At 38.8% G+C, this 25,209-nt stretch overlaps 1 protein-coding gene across 1 annotated transcript in view; it reads left to right on the forward strand.

The window, feature by feature from the left end:
* PCLO (piccolo presynaptic cytomatrix protein) overlaps window positions 1-25,209 on the forward strand; it is a 395,249-nt gene that overhangs the window by 263,023 nt on the left and 107,017 nt on the right. Inside the window, exon 10 of the mRNA XM_082013967.1 lies at window positions 5,134-5,259. Within this exon, the coding sequence (XP_081870093.1) occupies window positions 5,134-5,259 (126 nt within the window). The remainder of the gene's footprint in view (window positions 1-5,133; window positions 5,260-25,209) is intronic.

The following is a 25,209-nucleotide window of genomic DNA, read 5'->3' on the forward strand; positions in this document are numbered from 1 at the left end:
AGTATCAAAAGCCTTACTAAAACCCAGGAAAACTACATCCACCGCCTTCTCTTCATCCACTAGGCAGGTGACCTAAAGCTTCTAAGTTTGTATTTTCAGCTGTATAAATCAGTGGCTCACAAGCTAACTGTAATGATTTAGAATCCGTATTTGTTTGTTTATCAACGTTTAGTTGCATGGTGTATCTTGTTAAAGATTGTTAAAGCATTAGGCTTTTTGGATTTTGGGTTGTGGGGGTTTTGGGGGACTTTTTTGCTTAGTGTGCATCATCCTATGGCTTTAGTTAAGATTAGATAGGAGAGTAGAATCACAACCTTGGGAGATCAGTAAAAAGTCGCAGTTAATTAGCAGTCTTCTAGCTTTGAAGCCTCCTAAAAAGGATTGGATCTTAAATGTGTGAAAGTCCCTTTGAAGAGATGTTTTCTTGAAGGTATTTTCCGTAGAAATCAATACTCAGAGTTCACAAAGGTGTCGTCATTCAAATCATGGTGATTCGCTTTCTGATGGTTAACTGGTCCTGTGTCTTCTAAAGAAGAAAACAGTAGTTCATTAATCTGAAAATCTAAAATTGAAAGATGAGTGTCTGGTTATATCAAAATATTCTGAGACATGGAAATTAAGACTCAAAAATTTAAAAAAAAAATCAAAAATAAGGGAAAAAGATCTAAGAAAGTATATAATTGGTAGTTTTAAACTATCTGCATTCAAAGTGATAAACTGGGCCATGTCATCGCAAACAGAAGTAGTAAATTCAATATTTTCAATAGATACAGTATAAACAGGTTTGAAATCCCATCTTCACATGAGAAAATACAGCAACATCCAAGCAATATTTCTTTGTCAGCCAGAACAGAGCACTTAAATCTTACTGGGCAAAAAGTAACTCATTCAATCTGACTGCCAGGGATTGAGTGTTTTGTAATTTAAGTTAAAATATTTCTTCCAGTGACATTTTTGCAACATAATAATAATGGAATACAATTTTCTAATTTAGTGCAAACAGATGAAATTAAACGAAATGCCCCCTGATTTGTCCAACAAGAACATGTTCAAACACCTCCGCCACCCCATGGTTGTCCCTTAGCAAGCATGCGCCTACTTAATACATAATGTCAGTCATACATTTGACTCTAAAACCTGCAAATATAAAATCACAAGCCTTTTCAAAGTGTCTATGAATAAAAATATTTATATATTAGCATGGAACACAATTTATTTTATTAGCAGATATATGGAAAAACACCTTAGATCTGCAAAATCAAAACCAATGTGTCAGCCATTATTTTCAAAGTTATCTAGCACAGGTATCCATAGAATTGCCTCTGGAATCAAGTGTCTTGTACACTCATTTATATAACAAACCACCTCTCTGCCATTCTGTTACAACTAAGTTATCAGAGGTAGAGATCCTAGTATAGTGCATCACGAGAAAATTCTGACCCTGTAGAATTACTCCCCTATGTGATGAAAAGCGTCCAGTCCTACTGATACGTTGAAAAGTCCGTATGTTGGCTGTGTGGGTTAAAAGTAAGTTACTGTGCACTTGTTTCTGTGTGTTGTATACTAAGAATACTTGTTTATTGGATTTACTGAATTTAATAGTTCCCAGTTGTGAGCCTCAGACCTGTAATGTATTAATGAGTTTTTCAGTAGTGTTGGATCAGAACTCCTCTGATAAATGTGCAGAACAGCCCACATGAATTTCTAAGTCCGAACAATGGACTAACGTTTAAATGCTTTTATAGGGGTACGCATATACTTTATGCAATGAGGTGCTTATTTGTTTTAAGACTGTATTTTTCAACTTTTTTAAAAGACATTTAGACCTATCCTTAGGACGGTGGGTTTGCTTTCAAGGAAAAGGTTTGTTTGTCAGGAAAAGTAAAATTTACCAGTGCTAAATTTCAGATTTGCCCTGAAATGAGGTAATTAATTTAAAATAACTATGCAGTTTGTTCCAATTACACAGAAAAATTACTCTCCTCAACAAAAATAACCTTAGAATTTCCTATAGCACAGTCCCAGAGTGGCAATACAGCTATTGTTTAAAACACAGCATCCTTTCTGTATATCATTTGTGTTAGAAACCAGACAAGCAGAAATGTGTTTAGTTAATCAATTATCATCCATACCAACTTTATAATTAAAGGAATATTAACGACCATGATGGATAGATCTTGTAGCAGAAATTTAATTATATTCCCCATGTCTGTTATTAGCTTAGGTATTTAGGTGGTATTGTTTTATGTTTATTATATGGGTCCCTCTATTCTTTTTTTGAGGGTTCCCCTCAAGCTGAAATATTTATACTTATCCAATTCTTAATTTGCTCTTAAAAGAGGGAGAGAAAACTGTTCACTTGTCATGTCCAAAAAAAAGGCTTAAAAAGATTTACATTCTTTTGCATTATTACAGTCTTTTGCATTACTTTACATTCACAGGTGTAAAGTCTTAGAAGAAGATGACTTTCTTAAAGATGTTGCTCAGGTCTTCAAATTACAAAAAAGAAAACAAACCCGTAGAGAGGGGCCAAACTGGCTAAAATTTTTAGCAAAAATTTCAAGGAACTTGCTAACAAATTTCATGCTATCATCTGAGTACTCAACTCCTACTGAAGGTACTTAGATGTGCCTGCCTAGTGTTTCATGACTTTGTACAGTTGTAATTTACAGGGGTATTATTCATATTGTCATAGGGATGAGTTTACATATTCCCTAAATCTCTAATCTGTTCTGAAAGTATCAAGGCTAAATATAGCCACACAGCTAAAACAAAAATGCAGACTCTGAAATGGGTTTATATGACAGATCTGAACTTTATCTCAAACTTGGATACAAATATAATCTAGAGATGAATTATGTTCAACATATGTGTAGAAAACTCCAACCCATACTCCCAGTAGTATCATACCAAAATCAACTTCTGTTATGCGCTATGGTGGATAAACTGTACAAACAGTATGGTGGATAGACAGTATCTGGTCTGCAAAGAGTCTTGATCATCCTTTGTACAAACTCAGGGTCTATCATGCCATTTATCATATACTAGCCCTCAGCCATATCATGGCTTATTCCCACAATACCCTTGAAACTCATCCTTGACCATCAGCCCACACTGAAACCATTCAGTAAAAGTTGTGTATACTGATAGCACATTACCAGTGGTCATCCCGTCACTGAATCCCCACCCAGACTGTGTTACATTAGGTCATAAAACATACATCTAATGGAAGTATACCATCTTCCCAAGACTGATCTGTACCCATCGTCTGTATTCATCACCAGCTCGCACCACTAGTTGTGTGTCTGAACTTACTGCATGTTCCGGCAATTCATGCTGCTTGATTTATATAGCAGTCTGTTCATCCCAGTGCATTAAATATACCTTTGTACACTAGTTTCTATGCTGTAGCTGTAAGAACAATCCTCATATATTTCCTTTTGATTCCTCACCATTAGTGAGGTTGCTCTCACCCACCTCTTTATCAGTATATTAGAGGGAATACAACATTTTGGTCTAGGCTTGCAGTGGTGGAATGAGCTGTTTCCATGTAAAGTAATTCCTGCTAAACCCCTTAAGTCATGAATCTACTGTGGCCTTCCTTACCTTTATATTGTGCTGTACAGGATCCGTGCATGTATCTGAACACCGGGCATCTTCGTAGAGAACAGAAAATGCTTTGGAAATGGAAAATGTCTAATACGCAATTGTGAGGAAAGCTAAGGCACAAATGATACAGATTTAGCTAAACTGGGATAGAAAAACTAGTGGAAACTTCTTGGGCCAGAAACTCAATGTGACTATCTTGCTTCTAAAACAACCTCAGGGCTGACTATCAAACACTAATAGCATTATGAGGAAAAACCTTAATGTAAAAAGATAAAGCTTTGAAAAGAGATTGTGTGGTGAGCTTCCTGTAGCTCATTAGTATAATCACAAAGCAGGTTTGGCTTATTAAATCAATAAATTGAAAATTAATTATTTAGCCATTACAATAAAGGTGGAAAAATCAGCCTTTACATTCCCAGATCAAAGTGTGAATCATCTCAAATGAAATGTTCCTTTTTCTTCAAACAGGGATTTTTTTTTTCTTGTATGGGAAGTATTTTATAAAAAAGCAAGATAGCATAAACCAAGATAACATGAACCAAGGTCAGGCTGGACGAGGCTCTGAGCAACCTGATCTAGTTGCAGATGTCCCTGCTCATTGCAGGGAGAGTGGACTTTGTGACCTTGAAAGGTCCCTTCCAACCCAAAGATTCTATGTTTCTATGAAAAAATGGCAATCCATAAGATTAACTTTATGAGACTATTTTTAAGCTTTTGTTTTCACTGTCGTCGTTCTACACATAAGGGAGATTAGTGATCAGCCTTTCTCCAGCTAAAATAATCAGAATGATCAAAATGTTTTCATCTTTGTAATTTCTGAAAACAAGAGAAAATATGTTAGGTTTGATGATGCTTTACACAGACCGAGTGTAGGCTTTTTCCATTCTGGTAATTTGTACATCTTTTGATGTAAAAGATGTCAATTAAAAGCAAATATTTAAGAAAATCAATAGCATCTGCCAAATACAGATTCATGTAAACGTACATGCTTTGCTGCTGGAGCTCAATGATTTCTGTCTGTCTCCATATTTATGTGATTCTAAAAGCTCAGCTACTATAATTTTTCAGCTAAATTGTGTGCATGTTTTAGGCATATGATAAAGCTATCCTTTGAATCTGCACTTCATATGAATTTCTATCAATTTTATGCAATTTAATTAAACCTGCAAATTATGGTTTGCTTGAAATAGGTTTGCCATGCAAATAATCCCTTTGCAGTACAGTAAGGCTGTCAGAAGGTAGGATTGGCTTCACTGTAATTTTTAGTGAAATAGTTATTTGTGAGATGTCATTCATGCAGTAGTTACTCACAATCTTTTCCTATGCTGAAATGCTTGTACCCAAACTTAAGTCTTTGGAGAAGTGGCAGATGGAACTACAGTTAACCTTAATCTTCATGCCATAGCCAGAAGTTATTTGTGACATCCTTCAGTAACCTCTGATGAGTTTTTCTCTTCCTTTCTTTCCAGTGAATTATTCATTGCTTCATCTCTCTTTAAAGTTTTCTCTTTCTTTTGATCACAGGCAGTGGACTGGGAATCCGAGTTGTAGGTGGGAAAGAAATTCCAGGAAGCAGTGGGGAAATTGGAGCTTACATTGCCAAGATCTTGCCTGGAGGCAACGCAGAGCAGACGGGGAAGCTGATAGAGGGTAAGATAAATGCATTATCAAAAAATGGAACCACAGGACAGTTGGGAGTTCGGTAGAATCATTTGTAGTATACATTTTCTCTTGCACAAGAGGTGTAATCTTGTGAGGGAATCTAGAGGGCAAGAGAGCCCCTCTAAACCTCCAGAAGTCTTAAAGAGAAAATGACTGATAGAAGGTCATTTGATTACTTCTATAGCCAAAGAAAATTGTCATGATGACCAGTATTACAGCATGTCTTCAGTAATATATGCCAACATGCTGTCTGTACTGGGGGTAAGACAACGTGGCTAGAGACCAATCGTATATCATGGATGTATATCATCAACTTATATTATGGACATGCTGTTTTGAAGATCTTTAACGTGGCTTGATCATCAAGGTATCTGTATGCACTTGAAATGCCAATTTATCCATGAACAAAAATATAACACATTTCTTTCTAATTAATTCAACTAAATATGTCTATTTCTTTAAAAAAGCAGATATCCAAAAAAAAAGAAAGATAAGCAAGAAGAATAGTTCTCCTAGACAAAATTCCATTCACATAAGTTTTCTGAATAGTAATCATGCAACAGAAGTCACAACTCAATCAGAAGTACTTTGCAGATAGAAAAGCTGAGTAAATGTATTAAATAATGTATTCACAAAGAATAGTTTAAATATGTTGTGGGTATTACAAAACAGCATCACCTGCATTCATGTTTTCCCTGCCGGTTTTTACATCCTTGGTGGTTTCTTTGCCAATATTTTAAAGATATGCATAGAAAAAGGTGCACATACACTGATGGCCATGTCAATTTAAAGTTTAAGTGAAGAAAAGATGTATCAACAAAAATGTTTTTGTTTTTTCCCTATAGAGTTGATTCTGCCATTCGTATTTAATGGGTAGTACATCACTCATTAAATGACAGAATACTGTTATTTATTGCACATGAATGATGAAAGAATTGACCTTAATTTATGGTGTTTTGAAGAGAGGGTTTTTTTGGCTCTCTCCATACACAAGAGCAGGTCTTTCATAGCTGTGCGAGGACATGCATGGGTTGTTTCTGTACCAAGCAGGTAAAGAGGAGAATATGGTTATTCAATATTTCCCCAAGACTGGACATTTCAAGAAAGAGAATGAGAAATTACTGCTTGGAATTATCACCAGCCTTTTGGTTTCTCTTGTCAGAAACTTTTCATACAATCATAGAATAGTTTGTGTTTGAAGGGACAACCTTTAAAGGCCATCTAGTCAAACTCCACTGCAATGAGCAGGGACACCTTCAACTAGACCAGGTTGCTCAGAGCCCCGTCCAACCTGACCTGGAATATTTCCACGGATGTGGCACCTACCACCTTTCTGGGCAACCTGGGCCAGGGTTTCACCACCCTCATTGCCAAAAATGTCTTCCCTATAGCTAGTCTGAATCTACCTTCTTTTAGTTTAAAACCATTGTCCTGTGGCAACAGGCCCTGCTAAAAAGTCTGTCCCCATCTTTCTTGTAAGCCCCCTTTAAGTACTGGAAGGCTGCAATAAGGTCTCCCTGGAGCCTTCTCTTCTCCAGGCTGAACAACACCAACTCTTTCAGCCTTTCTTCATAGGAGAGATGTTCCAGCCCTCTGCAGATTTTGTGGCCTCCTCTGGACCCGTTCCAACAGGTCCATGTCTTTCCTGTGCTGAGGGCTCCAGAGCTGGACGCAAGACTCCAGGTGGGGTCTCACCAGAGCGGGGCAGAGGGGCAGAATCACTTCCCTCAACCTGCTGGCCACGCAGCTTTGGGTGCAGCCCAGGATACAGCTGGCCTTCTGGGCTGTGAGTGCACATTGCCAGCTCGTGTCTAGCTTTTCATCCACCAGTACCCCCAGGTCCTTCTCAGCAGGGCTGCTCTCAATACCTTCATCCGCCAGCCTGCATCGATACCAGGGCTTGCCCCAACCCAGATGCAGGACCCTGCACTTGCCCTTGTTGAACCTCTTGAGGTTGTCTGGGTCCCTCTGGATGGCATCCCATCCCTCAGGCTTGTCAACCGCACCACTCAGCTTGGTGTCATCTTGGAAACTTGCTGCAGGTGCAGTTGATCCCACTATGTCATTGATGAAGATATTAAAGAGTATTGGTCCCAGTACAGACCAGTGAGGGACACGACTCATCACCAATCTCCATCTGGACGTTGAGCCGTTGACCACTACCACGACTTTTCTGAAAATTGAGATTTAAAGAACTTCTTCACTAACCATATAGGTAGTATATATAGTATAGTAAAATATAACCATATAGGTATATTTTAGCAGTGATCAAGAACATCTCGGATTTACAATAATTACAGAAGTTCAGACATGGCAGTTTGTTTTTCCGTCTGTTCATATATTGTGTTTTGAAGGTTTATTCATATTTTATAGACAGATGAACAGGACAGTAAAATATTTATTCCTTTGTTTTGTTCTTCTGTCATATGTTCAGTCATGTGTCTGATCTGACCTTTATAAAAGTATCCTAGGCTTGGGTATGTTGGCATAAATCAACTCCATTAAAACCACTATAATTAATCTGCATAATTTATCCACACAATGTCCCAGAATATGTTTTACTACTGATCTGTTAAATGATCTGTCAGAGAGAAAAAATGCTTTCTGCAGAATGTACTGTTACTATAGCGTACAAGGAAAACACTTCCTTCCCCTTACTGTCTTTTACCTTTTAAATCTTGCCTTTATATCTAGTTTATTTTTTATGTTATTTTAGATGGTTATCATAGATCAACAAAGACTATTTGGCTACTTCGCTGTTAGTTTTGTTTGTTTCCTTGGAAATATGGCTGATGCACATTTAATCTGTACTCTTCAGAAGTGATAAAAATCATTCAGGTCTTCAGTCATCCTCATGTTGGCCCGTGTAAATCCAGCCAAACTACTAATGTTACCAATATTGCTGATATTGTCGTGCCTGAAAATAGAGACTAGCCTTCATTTCTTCTTCAGGTTATTTGCTGTCTCTCACATCACGCAGGAAACTTTATGTGTCATCTGTAAATGACAATTACATATTAATAATGCCTACAGTAATCATGAGTCACTTTTTCTGCTGAAATGCTGTGCAACTTCAAATTAGAGTATATACCTAGTCATCCACTAAACATATACTAATGTCATTACAAGCTAATATCTTGACTCATTAGCCTTTCTAAGAACATGATTCACTGCAAAAAAATCCCATCAACTTAATTAATTCCTCTAGTTCTAAAAACAGAAAACACTGGGTCAAGTTTGAAATTCCTATCAATAGCGTAAGGAACAGGGACAGATTTACGGTGGTTATGAAGGAAGGCAAAGTTCTACCTGCTGTCTGCATGACTGCATCTATGAAGAAATAAAACACTTCAGAATACAGATAGCACTCCTTTTCTTAGGGAATAGCAATCCACAAAATTTTAGCCTATTTAAATAGCTTTGGAGGAGTCTTAGTGCTGAAAAGTTTATTTATAGTTCTGACTAGCAAATACCAGTCGTCTTGGTTCTCTCACCTTGAATTGCTTTCAGATGTCAAAAATCTCTGATTCATCACTCATTGGCATTACAAAAACTGGAGGTGGAAGACTCATTCCACTGAGCTCATCAAGTGCAGGGACTGTGTCAATTTGATAGATGTGTCTGTGCTCCCTTTTGTGTTGACAGAAACAGTTCAGTTATATTCCACCTGGTAAATCTACAGGGTGAGTAGCATTTTATACTGCCAACATTTTTCAGAAATAGAAGAACCGAGAGTAAAAAGCAGAAATAAAATATTAATGTGTGTTACCAACTGTAACGAATTTGCTGCATGCCCTCAGCATTCAGGTTTTCTCATTGGACAATTTCAGCAGGCTGACTGGAGATCCTGGGAACTGGTGAACCGTGGGTGTCTTTCTTCCAAGTTTTCAATCAGCCACGCACACTGTGTTGCAATGCTTAAGCCAGGTGACATTCACCAAGATGAAGAGTTTTCCCGACTTTCCAGTCTCCTGGCAATTCTGGGAAACCTGCATGGTCTGAAGGCTAATGGTGAACTTGATTTCTGTTGATTTTACTGCCTTTGCTGACACTCCACTCAACAGCAACCATGGCACTGATCAGATTTTAACTTGTCCAAGGCTGTATGAGTGTGTGTTTATTTTTAATATGTATGTCTCATTTAAATAATATCTTCCCATAGTGAAGACAAAACCTCTTATTATTATAAATACTGAAATAACACCCTCAGTTTCAATTTTATGACAAATATAAGTTTTTCTACAGCTTGTTTGAAGCACTTTTGGGCCAGTTTGGATAGCACCAAGTACTGAATAACAAGCCCAGACCCAGTTTCAGAAGGTCTTTTGCAAAGGCGATAGCATGTGTAATGGCTGTCCATCTTACCAAAACTATTTCTTATCGTATCATAGACATTCTTTGGATGTTGCTTGGAAAATGGTATGTGGCTGGAATGGTCATGAGGGCCTAAATAGTTGGAAAACCAGAACAGAAGCATTAACTCACTATCCTTCCCCCTACTCCTCTTGCCTCACTTCCCTCGTATCCCTAAGTTATAGATCTGCTCGGGTGTAACACTGACTGATCTTGGTCATCTATCAGTAGGAAGTGCAATAGACACCAGACCTTCCTGAGTTTTAAAAGACTGTAGTGAGTTCTGTGTGCTGTTTAGCCAAATAAAATTAGAAACATTGATCAGGGCATCACAGTGAAAAGAGATTTTCCAGTCCCTATGAAGCTAGGGATAGTGAAGAGCCAGCATCCCTTCTTGTGTCCCTCTGGTAATTACACTCCTGGCAGAAAGTAGATAGCATGATGAAGCTGGAAAATGATGAAAAGAAATTAAAAGGAACACAGGAAGGGAAGGAAAAATTCTCAGAAAACTTTGGATCAGGTCCTAAATGAACAGAAATAGTCTTCCCATCCTGCACTTCCATTTTGCAGTTTGACTGCTTTAATTTATTACTGCAGCAGAGAAAACAAAGAATTAACTTTATTCTGTTCTCTGAGCATTAGTGAGTGATTTATTGTGCTGTCCATGGTTATTCTGTGGGGTTAGAAGAGTTGCTCTCAACGTATCCCCTGGGCTACAGGCTCAGGTTTATCTGTCCCAGCAGAAACTGACTTTATCAAAGGAAGTGTACACGAAATAGCGGGCAACGCTATAGCTCAGTTGAAAGCTTTGCCCTAAAGCTCTTTAGAAAGGACTTAATCTAAACAAACTCCTAAATGCCTTCTATCAGCTGTAAATCTTCACTTGCATAGTTGTGCTTCTCTCTTCCATGCATTTTGTTCTGCCTTGTACTTCTTCCAAATAAGTAATAATTAATGAATATGCAGTGTTATTCTTGCTAAGTGTGGCTGCGGGCATTCAGCATATAAGAAAATTAGTTTAAAATATTTAGATTTTTTTAAATAAAATAAAATTCTGCTTTAAAATCATAGCAGAAAGGACAGGCCAACAAAGTGTATCACTTACAATTAACCTTGTGTCTCTTAGAATGAAGCAAGGAAGGAAGCTTTCTCACACTGGTTTAGCCATTTTATGTGCAATCCCACTGCTAGTGCTCTCAATCCTGTTCTTAATATGGTAGGAGGTGAGTTGTACTGCGAGTTCAGTTTGGCCATTTGCTGAGATACGAGAAGGAAATCAGAATCAGCAGAAGGAATGAGAATTGTTTCAGCGCCCATGTGGGGCTTACATAAGGAAACAGGGGAAGGAAGACTTGCAGTATGGACATTTGACGTGGAAATCTGTAAGAGCTGGTTACTGTAACACTGTCCAAAGCTTTATTTACTATATCTGAGTCAGTTGAAACACACTTAGAAAATAATACTTTTTCCCACTTCACTATATAGGGCATCTAGTTTATGGAGATTTAGTTTAATCATATGGTAGCATTATGATACAACTGGGATTTTGCAAGGATACTTCATTAGAAAACTTCTTGTATACCTAGAATATCTGTTTTAATGAGATAAAGTAGGTAATATGAGTTTGTCATGTTTCTGCCTAGCTTTGTAATTGCTCTATATTTAATTTTCTGGCAATAAAAGTCAATACTGAAAATAACTATGAGAGGTAACTTACATCTAGGAAGTAGTTGAGCGGCTTTATAGACTGAGATTTCAGGATCTTTTGAATATAATCTAAAGCATGAGATAAGAGACAACTTATGGGGCGCTTCCAAGCTATGAGAAAGAAGAAGAATTTAAGAATTGAGAAAGAATTCTTTCTTGAGAAAGAATTTAATTAAATTAAAATAATTCATACTAGGACCAGTAAAGATATGGCCTCTTGCATAATACAACTTACAGATTTTTCACTCCTGCATTTAGCCCTGTTACACGCCACATAAACTAGTACAGATTATGCCTTCTTTATGATCAAGAACTCTGAAAATACCTTCAACAACTAATTGTTGCTGAAGATCAGTTTTGCTGGAAAAGCCCTGTCATACAAATTGCACCAGGAAATTGCATTCTTAATAACAAATAAATAACTGCATTAAAATATCTCTTTAAGGAGTTTCAGTTTAGAGAGTCTTAAAATAGGTAACTCTAATCTGTAGAGTCAAGCAAATAACCTGGATGCTTCAAGCAGACAGTAGATGCAGACACATTCACTAGACGTTACAAAAGTAATGAAGTGGAGAACAACCACAAAGGTCAGGCTAAAAACATTCATCAGATGGTTTATAACACAAATTGTGGAAGATCACTGGTAAAAACATCACTGGTGTTATAACTAGCTTTCAGTAACATTCCACTAAGATCATATTAGAGAGCACTATAAGCTATTTTAAAGTACTTATGTAGCGCTATAGAGTTTGCAATTTTCAGACACACTGCTTTTGACCACTGTTATTATTCAGGACCTTGATGGATAGTTCCTGTTAGGAAGAAAATCCAGGTCCTTCTTGGAAAGAGCCCTCATTGCTTCCAGGGAATGTGCCTGAAGCCCTATACTCTGACCTCAGCAGAAACAGCAGTAGGCAGTGCTGTCATCAAAGCTTTCCCCTCGGCTCCCAGGAGGACCATCCAGCCCTCGGCTCTCCTCTGGGATCATACACATCATGGGTGCGTTGATCGTCTGCCTCTGACGTTGATAGATATCGCCTCTCCACGTGGTCCCAGTCATTCCCCGCTTGCTCTTCTTGGGTAGTTCTTGCTATATTCTGACAGTGTGAGTAGTGTCACCATGAAAGACTTTAATTCCTTCTTTCATCATTTTTAATATGGTCTGTCCATTCTTACATCAGAGACATGGTTGCAGGTCAGACGTTAACTACTTAATACAGTGTAACACTGTATTAAAATCAAATTGATGTGGATTTGTAAGAAGATGCAGTTTTATTTCCTATTTCTGTATTCCCAGTACAAACTGGCAGAGGTGACAAGGGGAAACTGTGACTTTTCTGATTTGGCCAAGGATGTAGAGAAAAATACAGAGCGCAGAGCCGGTTCTGTGGGCACAGAGGTGAATCACAGCTATAGAGATGGTTTTAGTTACTGGGCTCAAGATGTTCAGAGCTAGAGCTACAGCTTTAGTCAAATAGAGGAGCCTGCCTGGGGTTGTGAGAGACAGACTGGGAGATACATTCTCTAGATCAAGTTATACCTGATACACAGGAAAATAACAAAAGCTTTGGATAGCAACTACTTGCTGTGGATGCTAAAAGGGAATTGAATTTCAACCTGGAGCATCAAAACTATGTGCCTGTATTGCTCTGTTTCCTGTCTGCTGTTAAGGACAGGATTCTGTGTAGCAGATTTACAAAGAAACCCAGACAAACGTAAATACTTCTGTACTCAAACTGAGGCCAATTTGGCTTACCAGCGGAAATCATCACAGGCACCCTCCTGCCTCCATTGACTGTTTAGGGAATTTAGGTACTTCTTTTAGGTGAAATGGCTCACTAACAACTTAATATTTAGATGCAAAGTGCCTACATTAGGCATGCTGGAGTACATCTCATAAAACAAAACCAAGAATTTTTTCTTTGTTGTTTTTAAGGAACAGTATATATTGGGCTCCCATACATGAGCATTCCAAGAAAAATCTTATTACAGCTTAAAAAAGTCTTTTTTCATATCCACTGAACTGTGTTGTTTGATAGTGACTTCCCGGTGAACTGGGAAGCTAAAAATACCGTAATTCCATTTCCTATTATGCAGTCTATTGTGGGCTGGAACGAGCAGACTAGCAGTTTGATGTGATTTTAGTGTGAAAAAATTCCAGTGAAGTCAAAAAGAGGGTCATCTTGAAGTACAGGTTATATATAGCTATGTTCTTAAAGACACTTTCCCCTGCTCTTGGATTCCAAAAAGGGCATTAAAACATCTTGCATCTACACATAGCAATTTTAACCTTCAATCCCATTCCTGAAATCTGGATTTCCAGGAACATTAAGCCAGCCTCGCCACTCCACGGAGTGCTGTGTTAATGTCAAATATAGCAAAGAGTCAAGTGAGCTGAAGTGTGCCCAGTCAGGGTTTGTTCTGCTGCAAGTCAAGTAACCAAATAGCCACCGTCACTGAAAATCTCGGAGCAGTGTGTTGGTTGTTTGCGAGACACAATTCCCAGAAGTAGAGAGAATTACAAACAGCAGGTTTTTCTGCCAATGAAACTAGATACTGCAGCAAGCAGACTTTCTTTAATTGCTTGTTATTTCAAAGTATTTTCTAGATAGGTGTATGCACATTTGATTCTTCCAAGGCTGTAAGGAACTTTATTAATTATTAACAATTTACTGTGAAGAAAGAAGGACTACTGAAAGTGGATTGTCTCAGAGTAGGTCATTGTCTGTCTTTTAGATAGACTTTAATCGTGGTAATAGGTAAGGTTTGGACAAAAATTTGGGATTCTTGGTCACAGAGCTTCACTTCACTGTTTTTAAGTGACATGGTCACATAGATAAAGCCTGTGTCTTCTATAGGTATCAGGTAATACACAGAGAGGAAACAGAGAAAAACAAAATATTTCCTAAATTATTTAAATTAAATAAACCAATCTCTGGAGTTATTTAGCCAAAAAAAAAAAAAAAAAAAAAAAAAAAAGGTGTGATCAAGATATTCCAGAATTTTCCAAGATCCTAAACAATTCTGAAGCATCTGATATCAACCACTTTTAGAGGAGATGCTGAACTAGGCTGTACTGTGCTCTGACCTAATCTGATCTCATAGTGATTTTCTTATTCATTTGACAGGCCCAAGAAACCTGAAGAACAAAAAATAATTTACTGCAATCAGTTTTGCAATATAATACATTACAAAATAGGAATATTATGTAAATTATACAGAAAATGTTTTAGAAGTCAGCTTAAAGAAAGAAAAATCCTATGAAAAATCCTCTCAAGAAACACATAAAGACATTATTTCAAATTTCTTGAAGTGTGTTCCATTACAAAACGTAATTAGATCATCCATAAGGTACGGCTGGGAAAACCTCATATGGGAATCTTCAGATCTCTTAGAGACGAAAGGAGCAGGTGATTATATCATTTGACAGAAAACAGTGCAAAATGTTGATTAAAAAATATTACTCTTTATCCAGATTTATCATTTTTACTACAGTACATATTTGGGGCTTACCATGTAAAATTGGATAGTTGCAACTTCACATGAAAAGCTTGAAAAAAACCCCGCTTAAATTATACTTGTAATGTAAGAATACAACTTAAAATGTAGTTGAAGTTGAAGATATTGAATTGCAAATTTTCTAAATTATTAGTTACTAAAACTTGAAATAATTTCATCAAGCAAAAATTGAGTATCAAATCTTATTTTTGTTCCACATTATAACAAAAAAAAAAACCCTTAAAAAAAAATTAAAATAATCAAAATGGATCTCTGGATTTCATTTAAACCTTGGTGCAAGTAACTGATAACAGACCTTATCAAACTTTGAACTGTTTCTAATTAAAAAAATATTTGTTGCCTGAAAAATAGGAAGGTATGCTATGCTTTTTTGGTATACAGATCGTAAAACATTTGAGCCATAACTCATTGAAATGTGTTTTATTTCTCATTGTTTGTAATGGGAATGCTTCAGATCCCAAATGAATGTTTGACATCTCTCTAAATACAGCAGCAAGCAGAATTCTATTAAGATCTTTGGGGTTTATGGTCCATTTGAAAACTTCTGAAATTACCTTACATGTACATTAATATGTTCTAGGTAACTTTTCGAACTGTTTTTTTTAGGTACTTAAATCCTATAATTTCTGGGAAAATTGAATTAGTCTTGATTCAGATGGTTTTAGGGGAAGAGTACTCGCAAAATACAAGGCTTTGCCAAAAATTACATTCAACTCAGTAAGATAGTAATACTCTTACAGTAATAGCTATTTGCTTTCGATATTGGAGATCAGCTTTCACGAACAATACATGGTAGAATGAGCATTTTTAGGTCGGCATGTACTGACATTTCCTTTTCTTGGGTGTAACAGCAGAAGCAAACTAGAATATAAAATGTGAAAAACCTGAAGGCAAAAGAGATTTCAGACTGCCGATCTTGGTGCCTGTCAGACGTGGGCAGATAGCTATTAAGTTCTCCAGGGTCTGAGCTCTTCTTAAGTCTCTGAAAGGACGCAGTATATGTGAGGTGGTTCACACTGAATTTGAAACATGTCAATTTTAAGAATATTTCCAAGACATCACATACATGGTGTAGCTGATCCTGACTGCTTCTGTGTGAAAACATTGTGGTTTGGTGCCTGCCAAGCGAATAGGAAACCTTGATTCTGGGCCTTTCCCAACAGAGTTGATGTTCAGTTGCTCAGATACTTCTGCTTCTAAGGAATGGGCAGTTGGGTCCATTTTATTTTGAGTTGGATCTTGCTTTTTGTTTTGCAGCTGGTCTCTCTTCCAAATGACAAAACCTAAGCTCTTATTTAGTGTGATAGTTCAGGCACTTTCTGGGACAGTTCTACTCTTTTGTCTTGATTTTTATTGCATTGAAAAAGATTTTTAAAGCAACAGTTCTCAAGTCTAATTAGTACCATCTGTGTTTATGCATAATTTTGCAACTGCTATTGTGAGGCCAGATCCCCATTGGCATATACTGTTCAGTTCAACCTGAGAAATAAAATTACAGTATCTAGACCTTCTGCTGTGAATTTTCCCGTAAAGGAGCACCCTCTTTAAATTCATTGTGACAATGTGTGCATGTGATCTGTTAAATACCTCAGGCATTTAGAGCAGGGAGTGGGAAAGAAAGGTGAAATCTGGATCATTACGCTAATGGTCTTTATGAACACTTTAGAAATAATGCAATATGCAGAATTCCATTCCAGTCTTAGTAAAATACATATATAATAAATAAATAAACAAATAATAAAAGTAAAATAGTAAAATGTTGAATTGTTTTTCACTGACTGTCAGCTTGCCTTTAGCCAGTATGTTGCACTCCTGTGAGAAGGCTTCCTGTTGTAATCAGTATTTAATGTAAGGATACAGAAGAAAATTCTGCATCCGGGTCCTGGGAAATACCGTGAAAGCCTTTGGATCCCTATTTAAAAACCTTAGTGCAGGATTTAGCATCCAGTATTGATTATTCATGACACAATATTAATTTCAACACTGTCTGATCATTTTTTAATACTTTTACAATTATAATTATTAAATATAATTATATATAATTACATTTTTAATACTTTTCTCCATGGTACTTGGCATGCAAGGATAGCTTGTGTATTTTGAAAGTCTAAAAGCTAATTCAGTCTTCATTAAAATTATGATCATACCAACAGATTCAAAACAGTTCATATAATGCTGTTAAGGCCCAAATTCTTCCATATTTCCCAGTATATCTGTGTTAAATTTCCTGCAGTTTATTCTATTGCTTTCATTTATCATGACAGATAGCACAGGTACAATAAGTTATGTGCTGGGTAAAAACATGAGCAAGTTACATGTCTCCTGTTCTTTCCAAGGGATGTCATAACATCCTTACCTTCTCTAAATACGCATCTTGCAGGAAAAACAAACAAAATATTGCCAATTGACATGTCTTAGCTGAATTATAGTTGATCAAAGCTATATTGCCGTTTGTACTGAACTGCACAGATGCAGGCTAAGATTAATAATTAATGTGAAATAGGATGCCATATAATGTAGCAAACTCTCAAGTCTGAACAGGGGAACAAATACATTAAAATGTTCAGTGAAAGAATAACCTAGATTAAGAAGTGAGTTGATATTTTCTGTGCTGATTGTGGCCGTTGCTTTCTCAGAGGCACAACATCCCTTCATGATTTGTAGCTATAAAGAGTGTTATAATGTCTTTCCCAGTAAGTAGCAGGTAGTCCCCTGAATCTGATAGTTGCAAAAATTTACACGGTGAAGTCTAGTTTTATGTTGTTCAATTGTAAAATTTCCTGTCTTTTTTTTCTGTGGATACTAGTGAGGGTTTTTTTAATATTCATATACTTCTATTTTGGCTGCCATCTTTCATGACACCGATTACATGAAAATTAATTCTCTTTTGTGTGTATTATTAAGCTAATAAATGGCAACACGAGAGACACACGTGGCAACATAGGACACACACTAACTCTTCACAATGAGAAGGTTTGGGTGTCAGTTATGTTAAAGTAAATCAAAAGAAACGGTCTGAAAACAATTCTTTGTATGCTAGGGCATCCACAGGACTAATTCTGAGGGCACTATCCAGGGTAAGTAGGTGGAAGTGTAATATCTGTAGATGTAAGTTTGATTGCCCAAGCAAATGCTGAAGGTATACTACAGTTTGATATATATTTACATTTTATAAAAATGAGTGAATTTCCGTTAAGGCTTTAGGAAGCTTGACACTTTAATAAGACTTCATTAAAACTTTATTGGGAAGCAAAAATTCATGAACTTTGAGAAAGTTTGGAAGTGATTACTGTGACATTGGCATTGCTCATTCAGTATTGCCATGTGGTGTACAATTAGAGAATCACAGAATCATAGAATAGTTTGGTGTGGAAGGGACCTTTAAAGACCATCTAGTCCAACTCCCCTGCAATGAGCAGGGGCGTCTTCAACTACATCAGAGCCCCATCCAACCTGACCTTGAATGTTTCCAGGGATGGGGCATTTACCACCTCTCTGGGCAACCTGGGCCAGGGTTTCACTGCCCTCCTTGTGAAAAATTTCTTCCTTCTACCTAGTTTAAATCTGCCCTCTTTTCGTTTAAAACCATTACCCCTTGTCCTGGTGCAGCAGGCCCTGCTAAATCATCTCTCCCCAGAGCTGAAGTGAGAGTGGCAATTTTGTAGTCTTTGCTTTATTTAGTGATTTTCGTTTTCAACAGCAATTGTCTTTAAGTCAATCCTCTTCATAAGTTCTTAACTGCTGTTTTCCTAGGAATGAATGTTGCAGTGTGACAAAGAAAACTCAGAGGTGCTGAGCAATTTCTCCCCCAGCTGACATGAATAGGAATTGCCCAAGTTCAGCACAGTTACTTTTTCTTGTTTGGCAATCTCATTGTATCCTTTTTCCTGGCATTACTGCACATGTGCCTGTTATTCCCAAAACCACCTAGATGAGAAACAGTAGCTTTCTTAAAAATTATTTCCAATGAAACGGTAAACACTCTAGCCATTATAAGACAGTGATGCTCATTCTGGCTGAATTTTCTTTACATTTTGGGTCTCTGACTTTCAGAAGGGGACTGCTCATTAGTGTATTGCTATGTGACAAACATCTGCAAATTAAGACATAGTTTATTCATATGTTTATAACACGTCAATCCTTCTTCTCTTTGGATGTGGGCACTGTCAGTCCAAAATAAAATGTGTGGAATGACTATACAGTTTCATTTAGGTCTTGAATTGGATTTGAACAATTTGAGTAGTAATAAGATCTCACATGAAAGAGGTGTGGAAAAAGTATCTGCCTTCTGATATAAAGGAGATAGAAAATACTTTTGTGATGAGATTTGGTAATAAAGTACAAAGATACAGAGTAATGAGTCTGCAACTCTATGTCTCCTTCTGAATACCAAGAAGAATCCCACTGAAATATATTATTTGATCTAATAATAATAGTGTTCTTTTATCTAAAATAAGCTTTATCCACCTACCTACGTAATGTTCTGCACATACCTCTAAGTTGTGACTGTAAGAGACACTTCCCTGGGGACTCATTGCTACCAAACCAAAAGGACGTGCTAATAGCTGAGAAGTATTAAGTCTTAAAAGGTCAATAAAACCTTAAAGGTGATACAGGTACTTGTCTCATGAGAAAAAAATGTACAATCTTCAGGCAGTAGCGCTTAGTCTGTGGAAATGTAAAGGATTTTCTGGTGGGTTTTAGGGGTTTTGTTCCCTGTACATTTATCCCTATCAGGCCAGTAGGAATAGAGTAGAGCACCAGAGCTATACATCTACAAAAAGAAACTGGCAATTAAAGAAAAGGGGAAGAGGTCTGGATTCTTCTTATTTGCTCATGTGTTACCTTTCTGCTCCCTTCCCATCCCAAACCAGCTCAGCTCGGGAAGAAGCATGTCTGGAATATCCTTCGAAGATATGTGCCCAGACAAGCAAGGTTGATTTTGGTACTGCACACAGACCCTGTTGTTCTATGAGGGTTCAGTTTTCAAAAGCAACGTGGGGTCTCAGGCAAGCCCTCATTCCAAGCACTTCCATCAGAGCTGGGAGATGACTCCTAACAACTGCTGTTTTGTGCACCAGAACGAAGGTTGCCTTAGCCTAAGCCCATGAGCTTATACACGGTTCACATGCAGACGGAACAGATTACAAATGCACAATAAATTAGGACAGTCCTATGTTGGAGGGTTAGGCGTTAGCTATATTATGGCAGGCACAAGGTAAAAAAGAGCAGGCAGGAGATAAAGAGGACATTAGAATGATCTAGTTAATGCTAGAGCAAAGGATTTCTAGAACTGTGTGGAAAGCAATGTGGTGAATAGCAAACTCCCATGTACATCTTTCATGTTCATCGTACCCATTCATCATTAGAATCTATTTGCATGGGAAAGATGAGTACCATTTACCTGCCGTAGTGCAATGACAGTGCCGTTTAGCAGTGCTGAACAGTCACCTCAATGAAACAGAAAATTTGATTATTTCTTAGATAGTAGATAATGTGCTGAACAGAAGCCCATGAAATTAACCTCTAAGATGACACAGTAAAAGGAAATGAGTCATTCCGGGCAATGTTCATCACCGTGTGAGCACCGAGTTTGCTATATTAGTTCTGTCATAGTGTGGGTGAAGTGGAATCAATCCATATCATTCATATATTTGCTGCTCATACAGACAGTTTTGGGACTGCTAAATAGAAATAAGCGTTGACTTAAGTCTAAATAAAGCAAAGTTTTGTATTACATTTACTTATTATACTTTCCAAATGGGTCTGAAGTGACTGATGAGAGAGAACAGAGTGCCTGAGATGTGTGTGAAAGAAAGGATAAAAGGAAGCAAAATTCTAGGCAAGTATTGTTATGACTCCTGCTAATGGGAAAGTAGAAACAGTTTTAATCTTAGACAATGCAAAAGAAAGAAGAGACAGTCTTTCATCTTCTTATTCCAGACCACTGTACTATTCTTAGAAGTATCAGCCTATCTCAGTGATAGCAATAGCTCTGCAATTCACACAGTGGAAGGTGACTGATTAGTTGAAAAATAAGGGCTTTCTTCTGATTGAGTAGCTGTAGAAAACATGAGACAAGAAAAATACTTCCCCACTGTTTAGGAAAGAGTGAAGATCCAAAGAAGGAACTGAAAATATCTTCAAATGCCAGTGACCCTTGTTGAATATGATGCAGACAGATGTGATAAAAACAGCTTTACACCAGGCAAGTGGTTAGTTAAACACAGGCTGAAGCACACACTTCCCTCTCTGGATGAATACCTGACAGCGATGCACACTGACGGGCTGCAATGCCATCTCAGAAGTTCTGTCTCTGAATGGAAACTAACTGGGAGAACACCTGACAGCTACTAGCAGATAAACGTTTCTCTCTGTGGCCTAAAGTTTCCATACATATGGAAAAATTTGGTGCCATCTAATGGACAACCCCCCACATCCCGAATTTCAAATGTGTTAAACTCTGTACAGGAATGCTTTTGCAAGGGATCTATAAAGGCTTGTTGCCTATATTTTTTAATTCTTCACACTAAGAATGTCTCATTCAGTATGCTTAATTATCTATCTTGGGGTATAATATGCATTATTTAGAGGTCAAGACTCGCTATGCCCCACAGCTAATAAAAAGATTTATGTGTTTGCTGCCTTTAAATTGATGAACTGGGGTCATCACACAGCTCCCTCGATCTCAGCAACATTTTAACACATGGAACAAAATTATTATACCTGAGTGCTCTGATGTGCTTACAGGTGAAATTTAACTAGCTATTTTGTCAAAGTGAGATAGGTTATTCTAGACCATCCTTAAATAAGCTATAGGTCCATGGACATAACTATTTCTCTTAGTAGAAATCATGACCATGTCAACAAAGTGTTATTTTAGCCCATGGGTTTTATATTGGCATGTGTACACTTACAAAGTACATTAGCAAAAAGGAGTTGGACTACACTACCGCCAATACAATGAACAATACTGCAAACAGTTGTTATTCTTGCAAAAGCTGTTAGTCATGACCTGATTATATGCCATGTACTTCAGAAAGCAAAACAGGTAAAAAAACATAAGAGTATCTCTGTTTGACCAGACAAACCATCTAGCATGACCCAGAGACAGTCAGTAAATTAAACACATACATCTGTGACATATGTATAGATGAACATGTATTTGTGTGTATGAGTAGATATCTTTGTGCACATGCACACATACACATATATAGTCATATATAAATAGTCGTATGGTCATATATATGACTCTGACATAGACTGTCTGACTCAGGAACTCCCTAGACAAGGATACAACATGGTGTCTTACGCTTTGTAACCCATGGGGAATTTTTCTTGCATGCTCTTATCTAGTCTACCATTAGACTTTGAGCATAATGGTCTTCCACAGAGTAACTATATGTTACTTTTTTAAATTTCCTTTTGCTTGTTTGAACCTGCTCTCCCGTAACCTCATCCATAGCTAGAATGTGAGCATTAGGGTTAGAATTGCAATTTAAACATCATGCCCTGTTCTCAACAATCACTGAATTCAATGGAAGAACAAGTAAAATAATGTTCAGTTTGATGAATTTCAGTCTGTAAAAGCATATGCTTTGTAGAGTTGGTAAGTTTCCGTCTGCAGTTTGCATTTATAGGTCTCCAGGATGCATTATCAGTTCAGTTCTTTACATTTGCCTGTGAAGAAAGAGGTATACAATATGATTAGGAGTGGTCCTGCAGGCCTCCAGGCAATTGGCAAAGAAGAAATCACAGACTCACAGACCCACAGAATCATTAAGGTTGGAAAAGACCTTTAAGATCATCGAATCCAACTGTCAACCCACCACCACCATGCTCACTAAACCATGTCCTGAAGTGCCACATCCACGGTTTTTTTTGAACACTTCCAGTGATGGTGACTCCACCACCTCCCTGGGCAGCCTGTTCCAATGCCTGACCACTCTCTCCGTAAAGAAATTTTTCCTAGTATCCAATCTAAACCTCCCCTCATGCATATTGAGGCCTTTTCCTCTCATCCTATTACTGGTTACTTGGGAGAAGAGACCAACACCCACCTCACCACAACCCCCTTTCAGGTAGTTGCAGAGAGCGATAAGGTCTCCCCTCAGCCTCCTCTTCTCCAGACTAAACAACCCCAGTTCCCTCAGCCGCTCCTCATAAGACTTGTGCTCCAGACCCCTCACCAGCTTTGTTGCCCTTCTCTGGACACACTCCAGCACCTCAATGTCCTTCTTGTAGTGAGGGGCCCAAAACTGAACACAGGATTCGAGGTGCGGCCTCACCAGTGCCGAGTACAGGGGCACAATCACTTCCCTACTCCTGCTGGCCACACTATTCCTGATACAGGCCAGGATGCTGTTGGCCTTCTTGGCCACCTGGGCACACTGCTGGCTCATGTTCAGCCGGCTACCAACCAGCACCCCCAGGTCCTTTTTTGCCGGGCAGCTCTCCAGCCACTCCTCCCCAAGCCTGTAGCGTTGCATGGGGTTGTTGTGACCCAAGTGCAGGACCCTGCACTTGGCCTTATCAAACCTCATACAGTTGACCTCTGCCCATCGATCCAGCCTGTCCAGATCCCTCTGCAGAGCCCTCCTACCCTCCAGCAGATCAACACTCCCACCCAACTTGGTGTCATCTGCAAACTTACTGAGGGAGCACTCGATCCCCTCATGCATATCATCAATAAAGAATAAACAAGACCGGCCCTGGGGAACACCACTTGTGACCAACCACCAGCCAGATTTAACTCCATTCACCACAACTCTCTGGGATCGGCTGTCCAGCCAGTTCTTTACACAGAGAAGAGTAAATCCATCTAAGCCACGAGCCTCCAGTTTCTCCAGGAGAAGGCTGTGGGAGATGCTGTCAAAGGCTTTACTAAAGGCTTTACTAAAGTCCAGGTAGACAACATCTGCAGCATTTCCCTCATCCACTGGGTAGGCCACCTGGTCATAGAAGGAAATCACGTTGGTCAAGCAGGACCTGCCTTTCATGAACCCATGCTGGCTGGGCCTGATCCCTTCGTTGTCCTGTACATGCCCTGTGAGCACACTCAAGACGAACCGCTCCATAATCTTCCCCGGTACCAAGGTCAGGCTGACAGGCCTGTAGTTCCCGTGATCCTCCTTCCGGCCTTTCTTGTAGATGGGTGTCACATTGGCAAGCCTCCAGTCCTCTGTGACCTCCCCTGTTAACCAGGACTGCTGATAAATGATGGAGAGTGGCTTGGCAATCTCCTCCGCCAGCTCTCTCAGTACGCTTGGGTGGATCCCACTAGGCCCCATAGACTTGTGGGTGTCCAAGTGGCATAGCAGGTCCTTAACTGCTTCCTCCTGGATTATGAGGAGTTTATTCTGCTCTCCATCCCTGTCTTCCAGCTCAGGGAGCTGAGTACCCAGAGGATACCTGGTCTGGCTATTAAAGACTGAGGCAAAAAAGGCATTAAGTACCTCAGCCTTTCTCTCATCCTTGGTGACAATGTTCCCCTCCCACATCCGATAATGGATGCAGATTCTCCTTGTCTCTCTTTTTGTTGTTAATATATTTGTAAAAATATTTTCTGTTATCCTTTACAACTGTGGCCAGACTGAGCTTTAGCTGGGCTTTTGCCTTTCTAATTTTCTCTCTGCATGACCTAACAAGATCTTTGTACTCTTTTTGAGTTGCCCACCCCTTCGTCCAAAGCTGATAAACTCCCCTTTTATTCCTGAGTCCCAGCAAAATCTCCCTGTTCAGCCAGGCCGGTCGCCTTCCCCGCCAGTTCTTCTTACGGCACATGGGGACCGCCTGCTCCTGCGCCTTTAAGATTTCCTTCCTGAAGACTGACCAGCCTTCCTGGACCCTTTTGCCCTTCAGGACGGTCTCCCAAGGGACTCTCTCAACCAGTGACCTGAACAGGCCGAAGTCTGCCCTCCGGAAGTCCATGGTAGCAGTTTTGCTGACCCCTCTCCTTACTTCGTTCACAATTGAGAATTCCATCATGTCGTGGTCACTAAGCCCAAGACGGCATCCGACCACCACATCTCCCACCAGTCCTTCTCTGTTCGTAAAAGAGCAGGTCAAACAGGACACCTCCCCTGGTGGGCTCACTCACCAGCTGTGTCAGGAACTCCAGGAACCTCCCAGACTGTTTTCTCTCTGCCGTGTTATACTTCCAGCAGATGTCCGGTAGATTGAAGCCCCCCACAAGAACAAAGGCTAGCGATTGTGAGATGTCTGCCAGATGCTTGTAGAGTGCTTTGGCTGCCGCTTCATCCTGGTTGGGTGGTCTATAACAGACACTCAGCAGGATATCTGCCTCGTTTGCTTTCCCCCTCATCCTTACCCACAAGCACTTGACTTGGTCATCACATT

The sequence above is a fragment of the Phaethon aethereus genome (genome assembly GCF_964289735.1).
Source record: "Phaethon aethereus genome assembly, chromosome: 1".
Taxonomy (NCBI): Eukaryota; Metazoa; Chordata; class Aves; order Phaethontiformes; family Phaethontidae; genus Phaethon; species Phaethon aethereus.